Genomic DNA, 14,809 nt, shown 5'->3' on the forward strand with positions numbered 1-14,809 from the left:
ATTAGGATATTAACATTTAATGGTTTTACAGATTGTTTTATAGAATACATGTATTGTTTAAATTACTCTGCCTAATGGTTACAACTACCAGGTATAACATGTTTGGACTGTGGAAGCTCAATCAGATTTTGCTTTACTGTCAACTATGAATTCTCAGTGGTGAAAAGATCCAATTCTCTATTTGTAAGAAGGGTTCTCAAGTTTCTCAGGTTGACAAATGATACACGGTTATTCCTTTTCAAGCTAACAAGAGACGTGTCACCTAGGTTTTCTCCACCATTTTTCAGACTTGGATAAAGATTAATATCGCACAGATGAATGTGTGCAAATATATATTTAGCGAAGTCAACTCCCAGCAGAGATGCCATTCATTTGGTTAATTATGGTGCTGTCTACCTTACACTCGCGGGAATCCTGTAATCTGCATGAGAGCCGACTGGCTACGGCAGATCACGTTGGATTTGTGAGGAAATCAATACCACAGGCCGACTATGTTTGCTGCTGTGTTGGCCCTAACAGTTTGACTAATGGCTCCGGTTATTGAAGACCATGATGAGCTCAAGTTGTCACTGACAGTGTTGCAATTTACCATTTTCCAAATCTCTGTAGTCAATACTCTACTTACTATTATGGCATCCATCACTTTGTCAGTAACAATAACAAATCACAATGCCAACATTTTACTCTTATTCCAACCTCGTGCACACTCCCACTGCAAAGTTATAATGGCAGGGAACATTGTCAGTTGTATTCTACTGCAGATCATTCTCCCATTATTAATTTATAAGACCTTATTAATGTGATATAACTAAATTAGAGCGCTGTGATTTGTGGAGAATTTTTTAAGGTTTTAGAGATTCCATCCTGATGGCTGATGAGTATGAAACCCTTAAACTGTGGCTCTGAGCTAAAACATGTTGTTCTTTTTTGATAATGAAAAGTATCTCCAGCTCTGTTCAGCTAATGCAGCCATCTGCTGGCAACTTCTAATGGAGTTATGGAGCCTCTCAAGAGCTATTTAATAATTTAAATGTGGAGAGTATTCTCAAGACTTCATATCCACAAGGCTTAATTTGAAATGTCGGATTTAGTTTTTCCATTTCCATAGTTGCATTTCCTAAGACTAAATATTCATTCTGCTTTAACATTGATTACAGTTCACACCAATGTTTAATTTTATTACTGTCTATAATCCTGTTGCTAGTTCGGCGTTGTTATCCGTGGCTATGCATTTATCTTATGTCTTAGAATGGATGGCTGAATGTTTGCTATGTTGGGAATCCTTCCAACACCTTCCTGATGATGTTGTTAATCATTTAAAAATAAGAGCAAGTTGCCCCTTTAGGTTTTGTTTTGACGTGATTGCTGAAGTACGTTCTATGATTAAAATATTGCTGAGCCCTAAGATAATTCAGAGCAGTGTGGCTATTTATTAATTTATTTGTGCAGGAGTGCTAATTACAATTTCTTTTACTTTCAGGGTGGAGGTCTCAGGATTCCAGCTGACACCACAAATTTGAGGATCAACCGCAGACCTGAAAAAGAGAGACAGAGCTTATGTTTACCATAATGGTTCCTGCAAGAGTGGCAAAATTCTGGGCTCGGCTCATTCTCCTCATCCTTTGCTTGACACTACATGCCGGCATGCTCCAGTTCACCGCAGCTACGATACAAGGATACATTGAAGATGAGGACATGGTTTGTCCACCTGAATGCAGGTGTGATGAGGACTTCATCTACTGCAACGATCGTGGCCTGAACTCCATTCCGTCACTGCCTCCAACTGCATCCATCCTCTACCTTCAGAACAACCACATCAACAACCCGGGCTTGCCCACCTCTTTGGAGCGCCAACTTTCTGTCCGTGTGGTCTACCTCTATGACAATGAACTGGATGAATTCCCCTTGCACCTTCCACCATCTGTGCGTGAACTGCATCTGCAAGACAACAACATCCGCACTATTCCTCGCAGTGCACTGGCTCGGATGCCCCTGTTAGAAAAGCTCCACTTGGATGACAACTCTATTTCCACGGTCAGCATCGAGGATCAGGCCTTTGCCGATAACCCGCGGTTGCGCCTGCTTTTCCTTTCGCGCAACCATTTGTCCAGTATCCCCTCAGGACTACCTGCATCTCTGGAAGAACTTCGCTTGGATGATAACCGAATCTCCACAATCCCAACCCATGCTTTCCGAGGCCTCGCCTCACTTAGATGTCTTGTCCTGGATGGAAACCTTTTAGCAAACCAGCGAATTGCCGATGACACATTCTCGCGCCTTTCCAACTTGACTGAGTTATCCCTCGTCCGTAACTCCCTGCAAACCCCACCTGTCAATCTGCCCAGTGCCCATCTCCAGCGCCTGTCTCTACAGGACAATGCTCTCACTCATATGCCTCGTGGATCTTTGGATGGCATGCACAGGTTGCTTAGGCTGGACCTGTCGGGAAACAACCTGACCACCCTACCAAAGGGACTGTTCAAAGACCTGGAAAGCCTGGGTCAACTGTTGGTGCGAGGTAACCCTTGGCACTGTGGCTGTAACTTGCGCTGGTTGTATGACTGGCTGCTCGCCCGCGGTAACACCATCACTGTCAGAGGTCTCACCTGCCAGGGACCTGACAGAGTGCGAGACATGGCTTTGATAGACCTGGCCAGTGAGATGGTGGAATGTGAGGTAGTGAGGACAGCAGGGAACAGAGACAGAGTTGGTGGAGGTGGAGTAGATAGCTCTACTACTCACACCCCTCCACAGGGTTCTCTCTTCACCCTTCGCTCAAAACGACCTGGACTCGGGCTTCCTGACTCTGGTTTAGATTATACTCTTAGCAGCAGTGGTGTGGGGAAGAGCTTGGCCCTAAATGTGAAGGCTCTCTCTCACAACAGTGTCCGTGTAACCTGGAGTGTGGCCCAGCCCAGCTCCTCATTTAGGCTGAGCTGGCTCCGACTGGGCACTGGAAACGCCATGGGATCAATCACAGAGACATTGGTCCGGGGGGACCGACGAGAGTATCTGCTCACCTCGTTGCAACCTCGTTCAAGCTACATCATCTGCATGGTGCCCTTGGCGTCAAGCTCAGAAAGCAAAGGGGCAATTTCTGGAGATGCTGACTCCGATGAAGCTCTGGTATGTGCAAAAGCTGAAACGTCAGACCTCAGCCCAGTAGAGGAGGAAGAAGATGAAAAATCACAGCAATTGACAGCACTGCCATTGGCAGGGATTATAGGTGGAGCTACTGCCATTGTGTCTTTGGCTCTTATTTTTGGCATCTTCTGTTGGTATGGACATAGGACTGGGCATTTGTGTTCCCGTGACCACTATACTCGCAATAGCTCGCGAAAAAGTAAAACCTATGATGATTACATTGAGTCGGGCACCAAAAAGGACAATACCATCTTGGAGATCCGTGGCCCGGGGTTTCAGATGACTCCTATGGCGACTTGCCAGCCAATGCAGGCTAAACCTCTTCGAGAGGATTACATCATTCACACCATATATCCCTCCAATGGCACCGGCTTGTACAAAGGTGCTAACCATGATTCTAACGCAGGACACGGCACCAACCGTGGGTACAGAGAAGGAGAAATCCCAGATATAGACTACTGTTACACATGATGTAATTTACCAGATCCTGTTCACAGTGTTATTGGAAAACTGTATAGCTGCACAATTTCCCTTCGCATGGACTCTTCTGAAGCACCCCTCTGTGCCTTCTTCTTCTGGTCACCCATTCCAAATTACTTGCTGTTCAATGCACTGAAAGTACTGTATGTGATTAACTGGAATGGAAATCATGTGGGAACAGTTCACTGCAGGAAGCAGTAGCCTGCACCCCAGGTGTAAATGCACAGCTGACCATTCCCCCGCCATCTTAGAAACGATCTGTGTATGTTGTCTTTTCTGCTCTTCTCCAGTGACCTGTTGACAAAGAATGTATCCACTATGGTCAAACTCGGTGTAGGTGCGGATAGTGTTCTTTGGCACACTGGACTCATAGCAGTCAATTATAAGTGGTTAAGAAATGGTGATAAAAAAGACATTTTTTTGATCTTCATTTCCTGCTCACTGATCATACGCAGTATGTAGTCTTATCAACTCATTGTTCCAAATGCCTCAACTCTATCGATGTGCCCTACCAGCTATTCCAAGGAAAGGGCTTTGTAAAGCTGTGAATTGTTCTATTTCAAACGATCCAATAACCACTTGTCTTAAAGTAGGCTTGTTATTACCTTATTCATTTGTCATCAAGTTGGAGATCTTATCTGGGCTGGTCAGCCTTGGTTATACCTCTTTGAGATCCTCAGCTTGAGCTCAGTATTGTAGTGTTGCATCAGATTAGATGCAGCACAAGTGTGTAGATAATTTACTTAGATACCGACCGGACTGTGTTTGAAAAATGCTTTGCTATTTTTTATCAGTGGTTTGTTTAGTAATCAGGTCCTGCACAGCTCTCTTTATTTATTTTACTCCTAATGTAAAGCTTTTTTTTTGTCTCTGCTTAAATGTCTTATTTCATTTTAACTTTCTTGTTTGTTATTACTGACGAAAAAACCCAGCTTTGATCTGAGCAGCAAAATAGGAGAACACTGTCTCCAGGTTTGTGTTGTCTTAAATTCTTGAATGAGACTTTAAAATCTGAAAATTAGACCCCCTTTCCAAAGACTAGCATGTAAGCCCACTGAGATGAGAGAAACCAACCTCAATCTGTCTTTCCCATTTTGTGCCTGTGTGCTTATCCTGTGACTTCATTTTATGACTTACGGTTATAGAACATTTCTTCCACATGCTTATGGTGACGCCAGTGTTTCCACAGCACCTGGACTGGACAGTAATACTAATGCGGAATGTCCTGCAGCCTCCTGTATGAGGCAGACTCTAATGAGTGAACCTTGAAAAGAGGGGAGAGAACTGTGAAGTGCAACTGAGGAGACTCAAACCGCAAAACACTGTTGACCTGCACTGTGGGGCAGCGGCCAAGCTGTGGGTGGGTGGATGGACCGGTGGTGTGTGTTTTTGGAGGTAGAGCGACTCATCAATGAGACGAGTTCATTGATGTTTGTTTTAGCAAAGGTAAAAGGCCTCCACTTATTCCACCTCTTTTATTACTGAGCAGCACTAAAAATGTAAATGTATCAGCACTTAGCAGAGAACAGGGACAAATGTAATGGCAGGCACAGGGAGATGGAGGAAAAAGAAACATCCCCAGGCACTGGCAAAGATACAGAATTGATGGCTGTGGCAAAGTGGAGCTCACCCATGCATAAATCAGTTTTTTTTCATATTCAGCCTCTTCCCTAGGGTTTAATATTGTTCATTTGTTTAGGGGAAACCAGTTGTGCTTCCTTGACTGTGCAGCCTGCCAGAATTTTTAAAACACTGGTCACAGACGACATGTCAGTGGAATGTATATTTTATCTCACACCCAAAATCACTGGCTCAAACAAATAACTGGCTAATTCTTTTTTGGGGAATGTTGATATTGTGTAATTGGTATTTTATAGTGGGTCTATTCAAGACGCATACTTCCTGATCATTTGTATAAATAAAACCATGGCCGCATCTACATGACATATTTTTTTTCTGGTCAAAATATAGAAAATAATGGTGCCATAATTTTGCTTGAAAAAAAAAAAAATATGTGAACCTGAGATATGTGTGGAATTTGCTTTATGAATTCATCTTCAGAGGGGATCAATAAAAAGTTTTATAATCTTGTTATTACTGAAACCTGTCATTTCACAGACTGCCTGAGGAGAATAACTTTTTTTTTTTTTAAATTCACTATATATTCTTAAACTGAAAGGAAGATAGCATGGAGGAATTATCACCGTGCTAAAAATAAGACTGTGCATACTTTTTATCTGCTACAGCGACATTGAGATAAGCTATGGCCAAGTTCAGTGTGAAGCCAGGAACTTGGTTGCTGTATAATGGAGTTAAGAGGAGTCAATAGGCTGCTGCCCTCGGTGAATTTTGTTAAGATGCAACCTGGGACTTTACTGTCATTCAAAGTAAATCAAACCTAAAATTGTTTTTTTTGGGCCACTTCAACCAACAAGAGTTTATGAAGTCATATGTAATGTATTTTGTTGCCAAGGAGATGCTATGAAGATGAAACTCTTCATAGCATCTGCAGGCGTATTTACGACAGAAAAACACCTTAGGGAGAAAATGTGTCAAACGGATTCATGACTGTCAAAAAAAATGCTGTCGGAGCAAAATATTCTGACAATTTTCTAAGATTCTGAGTGTGAATATGTGACTGGGGAACATAAATTTTATAGAGTACAGTGTCCTGGAAAGGAAGTATTCCAGAGCAGTGGTCCCCAACCTTTTTTGCTCCACGGACCGGATTAATGTCAGGCAATATTTTCACGGACCGGCCCCCTAACGCTCTCTGGTCGCTATGGTAACGCTTAAAACCTGCCTTCAAAATAAGATACGCAAAACAGCTGTAAACGTTTCATTAATGTTGATATATTTGTTTCAATCGCTGAATTTAAGCCCGTCATATTTGGAACAAGAGTCGGGACCTTAAATTGCTTGCACAAAACTATTGATCAGAACTCATTTGCATTTGTTTGTCGTTCATCAAAATCAGCATGCGCCGAGAGCGCGGTCAAGAGTGAGTCATAGACACATGTAACATAGGGGAATCCGGTCATTTTTCAAAATAAAACATTGTTCAGACCCCGAAAATAAATAAAACGGAAATAATGTAAGTTATTTATTCTTTCTGTGCGGCCTGGTGCCAAACGGCCCAAATGACCGGTGGTTGGAAACCGCTGTTCCAGAGTATTTAAACGATTATCCTGGGAAAAAATGTCTGTCTCTCAAACAGATGTTGGAAAGGTCTTATGAACATTGGTTGATAATTGGAGAATGAAAAGTGCTGACTTTAAAGAGTTACTTAAAGTAGAACAGTGTGTTGCTCTCACACCCCCCCACTGTGCTATCACACCCCGGTGTGCACTTCTGCTTAACTGCAGCGAGGTAGAGCACTGACACTGACCAACAAAAGCTGCGTTTACATGAGGTGTTAAATTACTCTTGAAGCAAACTAACACGGAAAACCTTACGTTTGTGCACGTATTAATTTTATGTTGTAATTTGGACCGACTAATGTTTGCTAAAGAGGAAGCTATATCTCCATTTAGTTTTGGTTCTCGTGCGTGATAACTGCAAAATGTCGACTCAATTACAATGCAGCTCATTTGCTTCTTCACAATGACTAAGAACAAATGGAGAAATCATTGTGCGCTTGCAGTCGTGTTGTGTTTGGCTGCGTCTGAGAAAAAGATTATCCTCAATGTCTGTGGGCTGAATAGTGGAATTACTGGGTGTTAGACTGAAAAGGCACACAAGAGAATCATCATCTGTGAATCTGAGGTTCTAAATATCCAAAATCCAGACTAAGGAAGTTGGCTTCCTTTTGTTACGTTACAGCCATTGTATTATTTTGATTGGTTTTATGTTTGATCTTCAAGAAAAAAAAAAGAGAATTCTTGCCATCTCACTGAAATGTGCTTCATTTTTCTCGCACTGTCTAGGCCCCGAGGGTGTGGCATGTCTGTGAGCGATTTGATGAAAATCACTACAGATCAGTGATTGTAACTGCTCTTGCAGAGCTTTGTGAACAGTTTGTAATGGCAGCACAATTCCCCCATGCAGTGCAACAGAAGCGGATTGGATTAGACACTTGCCAATCCAGTACAAGGTAAATCATTTCCAGGGTGAGCGAAATACACTGAGTCCATTACACAAACTCGTTCTCTTGAGACCGAAGTCAAGAGAGAGCTAAAAAATAATAATGCAACTCCTCATATTTTTCCATGGTCACAGCATCTCTGCTCGGTTGAAGTACAGGTTAAAGTTAAACTTGCATTTATTCAACTGTTATTTTATAAACTGCAGAAATCAGCTCTTATTTCGACATATAAGTGGAATAAATAATGACTATTGTCTCTGCTCTATCAATTTTGATATGTATTTTTAAACCAATGATTCCCAAAGTGTGGGCTTTGGCCAACTGGTGGATTGTGAAGGTATTGCAGGTTGGCCATGAGATGTCATAAAAAAAAACACTGAACTGGATTCAGATTCTGCTTGAGCATTCTTAAAGGTGCATTATGTAATAAATCTAAAGCAACTGGCCATACAATCCTCCTAATATGTCACAGAGACTCATATTTGCATTAAAAAAAAATCATTTGCAGACTGCAAATCATGTTTATGTATTGAAATCATGTTTTGGCATGTGGCGCCACCTACCGCCGTCTACCAATCATTGCAGTCAGTAGAGTCTCAGCTGCCGAGCAACCACGGGTTGCCAGTTAGGTCAGAAAACAAAACCTAAAAGACTAAAAAGACAAATTCAGACTTGAATTTGAATGATGTAACTGTTTTTGGCCACATTCTTACATGTGGCACCTTTAAATTTGGGGAAATAAGATTGTAGTCAACAATGGACTACTTAAAATGCTGTATTAAAGCTCCCATAGAGTGGTCCTATCGCACATATGTGTGAGTTATGGAGGTCTACTTACATTAACTTGTTTTTATGGTCAAAAACCTCCTAGTTGCTGCAAATTAGTCGATAGAAATCTCTCCTTACTGAAGCTCTCATCAGCCACGCTGTATCAGACTGAAATCTCACCCCCAGAAGACAGACTGTGTTGTGATTGGCCAATACCTGGAAGTGACGTGATCAGCACACCAGCTCTCAGAAGCGCAGCTCCCCCCTCTGGAACGGTGGATGCATTGCTAGTCATTATCAAAACATTGTTTTAACAGTGTTTAAAAATGGCTTCCTCATGACTCCCTGCCGCACCCCCTTTTATGACTTTGACCCGGAGTCAGACCCAGAGTCAGAAGACACTGTCGCTCGTGAAACACCTCCACAACGGACGTTATTCTTCTTCTGCAGTTTAATGTACGCAACCGAATGTGCTAGGACCAGGAAGACATTGTATTTGGAATGCCGTCTCTGGCCTCATGACTGCCAAGCAAGGACTGTACATCATTGTGTCTGCTGCTCGTGCAGAACACACTTACCCTCTCTCAATGAAGGAGTGTTGTCATGGTCAGCTACATTACAATTCCAATAACTGTGACCTCAAGGTTGGACATTAACTTATTTCTTGCCTCACTCCTGGACAATTTAACACCATCCCCTTTAAATCTCATTGTGCACTGTGAAAGAGAAAGGCCAGGGGAATGAAACGTGAGAAATACGGTATTGGAAATGAGGCCAAAGGGGACGATACTGCTGAGAAAGAGATCTTGTTGCCCATGTTGGCTACGGGTGTCGTTGTGGAGTCTCACAGCAGATGGGCTTCAAACACAGATGGCTTAATACGTTTTTTTTCCAAGAATATAACAGTTCAGAGTTGATAAACTGGCAATCTGATCATAAGTTCATTATAATTCTGCATGGTATTTGGAGGGAATTGTCTGATCCTGAGGAGGGGAGAACTGCGGCAAACTCCAAATATTACAATTTTGGAATCTCAATACTGCACAGCAGCAAGTCATTTCTAAACATCATGTTTTTCTGGTTCATTATGAATCCGTGCTATGTTCTAACACTCCAAGGTCTCAGAATTACCCTCTGTGTCACATTGGTGTATATTGAGAAACAGATACAAACAACACATACATGGAACGCTGAAAAAGAACGACTGAATTGAGGGACATTCTGTACTTTCTGTGAGGGATCTAATTATGAAATGGGCCAGACGAGAGGAAATACTCATCATGACTGTGACGAGACGATCACAGTTTGTCCAGCCGTTTTGACACATGTATGCATCTCTCTGTGTCTTTGAACAAAACTGATTAGCATATTGGAAGCCAAGGACGCATTGCTTAACTTGAAGTTAAGTCAAAGACTTTTGAACACAAGCTGTAGATTTAAGGGGTTTTAAAGTGTGTGTTTTCTGAACTTCAGCCTGACTTTACTGTCTTTAAACGATACCCCACACTCTTAGAAATAAGGGTTCCAAAAGGGTCCTTCTACGAGGGCTGAGGTTCCTAACCCTAACCTCAGAATTTTGCTTCTGAAAAACCCTCCCCCTAAGAAAGGGTTCTTGGTAACACTAATGGTTCCAGTAAGAACCATTTTGATCCAGAGAACCCTTTAAAACCCCTTTCCTGTATAAAGGGTTTAAAAAGGGTTCTTGGTGGAACTCTCCAAAGGGGTTCCAGGTGGAACCTTTATAAAAAAAGCTTCTACCTGGAACCAAAAAGGGTTCTCCTATGAGGACAAGCGGAAGAACCTTATATGGTTCTACTTAGCACTTTTATTTCTAAGAGTGCAACAACCAGGGCCTCTTACTTTGAGACATTTTATTACTACAATGATCATATAGCAATGCTATACCAACTTTATACTGTTATTATTGTATCATCTAGCAGAGACAGTCTGTGGCAAAGATTCTCTCAAATGAATATTTGCTCTAATACCTTATGATTTTGCGTGATTTGCAACCATTAAGCCAATGTTTTCCTCTTAATAACTACATGTGGGAGATAAACTGAGACAAGATTTGAGTGGCGGTGTGAAAGAGTTTGCTATAATAATGGAATGAAGCAGATATTACCAAAAGGCAAATGTGTTGCAGCACCAGTAGGTACTCACATCTGCATGGAGTGGCCTGTTTATTCTGAAGTGGTGGTAATCACCATGTTGTGGCTCAAATTACTAAGGTGGTGCTCCACACAGGAATAAAATGATATTTTATAAATCACTTTAGCTTAGATCGAGGGTGGTATCACTGTCACAGCTGTTTACTGGGTAATAAATACATCCTACAGGAGCCACTTAATCAAATAAATACCATTAACAAAACACGTATTGCAGTCTCGCTGTGTGTGTGTGTGTGTGTGTGTGTGTGTGTGTGTGTACTTCTGTCTTTGTGAGGTCCAGCTGGACCAGAGGAGGACATTTTGACATTTTGTCCTAGTTGTCACGACTTCAAATGGCTGTTTGCACGGACACCCACAGCCAAACTGGCATTTCACTGCGCTTGTAATTTTAGTATTCAGTCAGACAATTTTTAAACAGGGTTTTGTGTCTTCCTTCAAACTGAAGTAGGCCCATTTAGCAGATAAAATCATTCTGACAGTCTATTTTCTGTTTTTTTCTGTGAGCGTGTTTTCGTAAATTACTCCCTATTGTTCCACTCTGAGTCAGACTGAGAGCAAAAATAAATATGCCGTGTTGCGTAGAAAGGATGTTTCCTTGCTATGTGATTAAATGTTAATTTTGGTTCTTTAGCTGAACATTTTCTTGCTGGCTTTTAATGCTACTTAAATCTAAATTTCTGTTCATTATCACTGATTTAATTCAACAGTTATAGAGGCCGTTCACAAGTGTCTAAAAAGTGTGTGGAAGAAGCCTGAGGTGTTCTTAATTATGGTGCTTGTAGAGCTGCACCCACCATTACTAAACAATATAAAAACCTGGGAGCTGATGAGATGACTGATGTTTCTAACAATGTGTATTATCAGCTTTGCATTTCCTTCAAAGCAGATGTGCTGCTTTGACGCAAGTGTGGGAGAAATACCTGCAGTGTCTGGGTGAATCATATCCTTTGTCCTGTGTGGACTTTTACCAGTTTGACCTACATATATATCTTTGGTCAAAACACGTTGAAAGTGCTTGTTGCTTTTTTTTTTTTTTTTTAACACACATTTAAATGAATATATTTGTGCACAAAAATATTTTGCATGTGAATAATACTTTGATAGACACGGAAAACAGAGCTACCAACAACATGCTGGGTTTTCAGCCTTTCTTTTAAACAGCCTTTTTTTGGTGGCCAAGTAGCAGCATGGCTCATTAGTTGGTCCATCGCTTTGGTCCAGACGTTGCTCTGCCTCATGATGATTTGTAGTCATTTCACTCGTTGCCGTCACCGTCACCATCGTCATCAGGTTAAATCTCCATTAAATCACTCGTGCTTTGGTTTATGGTTTGATAAAATAAAAGCTAATGACATTCACACTCGGACCACGGTTGCATATCAAATAGCCGAAGATGAACGTCGTTATCATTTGACCCTACGCCCGCTCATGCTAATTAGCATGTTAACGTTTGTCAACATTTGTCAGTATATAGTTTGTAACTTTTAAAGGGGACATATTATACCCTATTTCTTCAAGTTAAACTAGTTCCCTGGTGTCTTAATGAACATGTCTGGGACATGCTTTGGTCAAAATACCATAAGGATGAAGCACCACAGCAGTTCAATCACCCTGTCAAAACAGCCCTGTTCAGAATGCTCGGTTTAGTAGTATCTCTTTGGGTCCACCTTAAAGGTCCACCTTTAAAAAAAAAACGAAAAGTAAAACGATAATTAAGGGACAGGAAATGACATGGCTGCATTTGGAAAAATTATCATTTGCAGGCTCTAGCAGGCACATTGCCGTCATATATAACATGTATCCATTGGACAGATTAATCCTCTGAGGGTGGAAGTTTGTGTAGAACTCTGTGCTGCACTGTGGAGCCAAGAATAGAACTTTTTGCAGACTTCCGGTTTTTCGGATACCGTTGCCCTCGCCTTGTTTTACGGACAAATCGGAGCTCCGCGAGACAACAATTCCAGGAATTTAGCGCATTGTGACGTTCCAATGAGTGCAGAAGTCAACATCGCGTCAACATCATCTCCTGTACTTAGACTGAGGAGGACCACAAAAACACGAGTGAGTCATCTTTTTTCACACTTTGCCGACTGATAGGACCTCCAGAGTCCCAAATATGAGGATTTAAATGATTAAAAAGTTGATTTTGCATTATATGTCCCCTTTAAATAAAAACAAAGGGCTGTTACATTCACACTGTTGTCAAATGAGTTCACACAATGTTGATTATGCCATCAGCTCCAAAAGACTCTCTCTATGTTTCTCTGGACAGCATTTTGTTTACTTGTCTGTGGCCTGACCTTACCGTAAAAGGTTATTTTGGTGTTATTACTAATGCTATCTGATCACAGAAAACTCATTCAAATGCACGGTATAAAGACGACCTGCATTCTGTTTGTTATCATGCATATGGTTTTAGTACATTGCTTAGGATGCAGTGAATCAACTGAGGATGATACCCATAGTTTTTCTTCTTGCACATCATTTTTTCATTGCTGTGTGATTTTACTGGGTAATGCCTTCCTTCTGATCGACATTTACATGTCAGTGCAGGTGTTGACACAATGCCATAACTCCTCCGCCTCCTCATTATACACTCAAAGTCAAACACCCGGCTTCTCATACACCTGTCTTGTTACATTTATAACGTGCCACATTGTCGTACGGCACCACGTAAATCACATCGGGTTGTGTCATTTATGCAAAACAACTTCAGCTCTGCAAAAAAAAGGAGTGGCTGCTAAAATTGTTGGCATTTGGCATTTATCACGCAGCAAAAGGTATAACAGCCCCGTAAAATGAAGAGCAATCTGCAAGATTTTCACATTCTTTCTCCCTATTTAAATATAATATACAATAATCTTAAAAATAGGTATGTCAACAGTTTTGATCCAAAAGGGTATTTATCCATCCATCCATCCATCTATCTTCTACTGCTTGACCCTCCACATGAGGGTCACTGTGCCAATCTCAGCTTACATACCCACTATTTATTATATTTTATTTTACTATTGCACATAGAAGGAATTAAAAGGACATATAAATATACACTATATGGACAAAATTATTCAAATAATTGACCATTACACCAACATGGGCTGTAATGATGTAATGGAGTTGGTCCCCCTTTTGCTGCTAGAACAGCTTCCACTCTTTTTGGATGTTGTTACTATGTGAATTGTGCCCATTCATTCTGTAGAGCATTTATGAAGTCAGGCACTGATGTTGGATGAGAAGGCCTCGCTCACAATCTCCATTTCCAATTCATCCCAAAGGTGCTTAAATGGGTTGAGGTCAGGTGTGCGGACCAGTCAGATTCTTCCACACCAAACCATGTCTTTATAGCCATTGGTTTGTGGACTGGGGCACATAGAAAAAGGCAAAAAAAAATGTTTTGCCACAAAGTTGGAAGCATAGCATAGTCCTAAATGTCTTGGTTAAGAATGCCCTTCACTGGCCAAGCCCAGAGGCTAAAAAAAAAAGCCCCATACCATTATTCCTCGTCCTCCTTGCACATGAATATGCTGCATAAAAATGGAAATTGAGAGAATAATACTAGAGGAAACCATAAAACCTAAAAGTACTTTTCATGTGGTCCTCCCAGTGTAAATCTGCCTTGACGTGATAGTGGGTATCATACTGAATTGCTTGAAACAATGGTTAACATCCCAAATGTTGATAATCTGGTGGGAGTCCTACTATTATAAGGCTAATGTTTCCAATGGAGAGGTCATCAAAGTATGATAATAGAAAAGGTTGTTCTGGAAAAAGTCAATAATAATAATCAACTGACCTTGTGTTGTAGTTATGGATTTGAGAATTGAACCAAAGTGCTGCATTATTATTCTGATAAAACTCTTTAAAGGTAAACTCGGTTATGCACACGCTGCACATCACTTTGAAGGTTCATCTTCAGCTCAGACTGAGCATAATTCATCACTCTAATTAAGTCATTGTCCTCAACCGCACTAAAAACAACCATATCGTCACGGTTTTGGCTGACCTTTACTTTTTTTGTTTTTTGTTACACTTCCAGAACAGAAGGTGTAAGGGACATACAGTATCTGAACAAATGAACCTGGATGTAGCCTGACAGATGCTTTTTGCGGTATTAAACTGTGCTTTGACATTGAATGGTCAAGTGCAATTTAGGCTTGGTTAA

At 41.2% G+C, this 14,809-nt stretch overlaps 1 protein-coding gene across 1 annotated transcript; it reads left to right on the forward strand.

Moving 5' to 3' along the window:
* Positions 1-1,557: 1,557 nt before the first annotated feature.
* flrt1a (fibronectin leucine rich transmembrane protein 1a) lies at positions 1,558-3,615 on the forward strand (the record flags this gene model as incomplete). Its single annotated transcript, XM_083908623.1, has 1 exon — positions 1,558-3,615. The coding sequence occupies one exon, from the start codon at positions 1,558-1,560 to the stop codon at positions 3,613-3,615; it is 2,058 nt and encodes a 685-aa protein (XP_083764749.1).
* Positions 3,616-14,809: the final 11,194 nt, after the last annotated feature.

The sequence above is a fragment of the Microchirus variegatus genome (assembly GCF_963457635.1).
Source record: "Microchirus variegatus genome assembly, chromosome: 2".
Lineage (NCBI taxonomy): Eukaryota > Metazoa > Chordata > Actinopteri > Pleuronectiformes > Soleidae > Microchirus > Microchirus variegatus.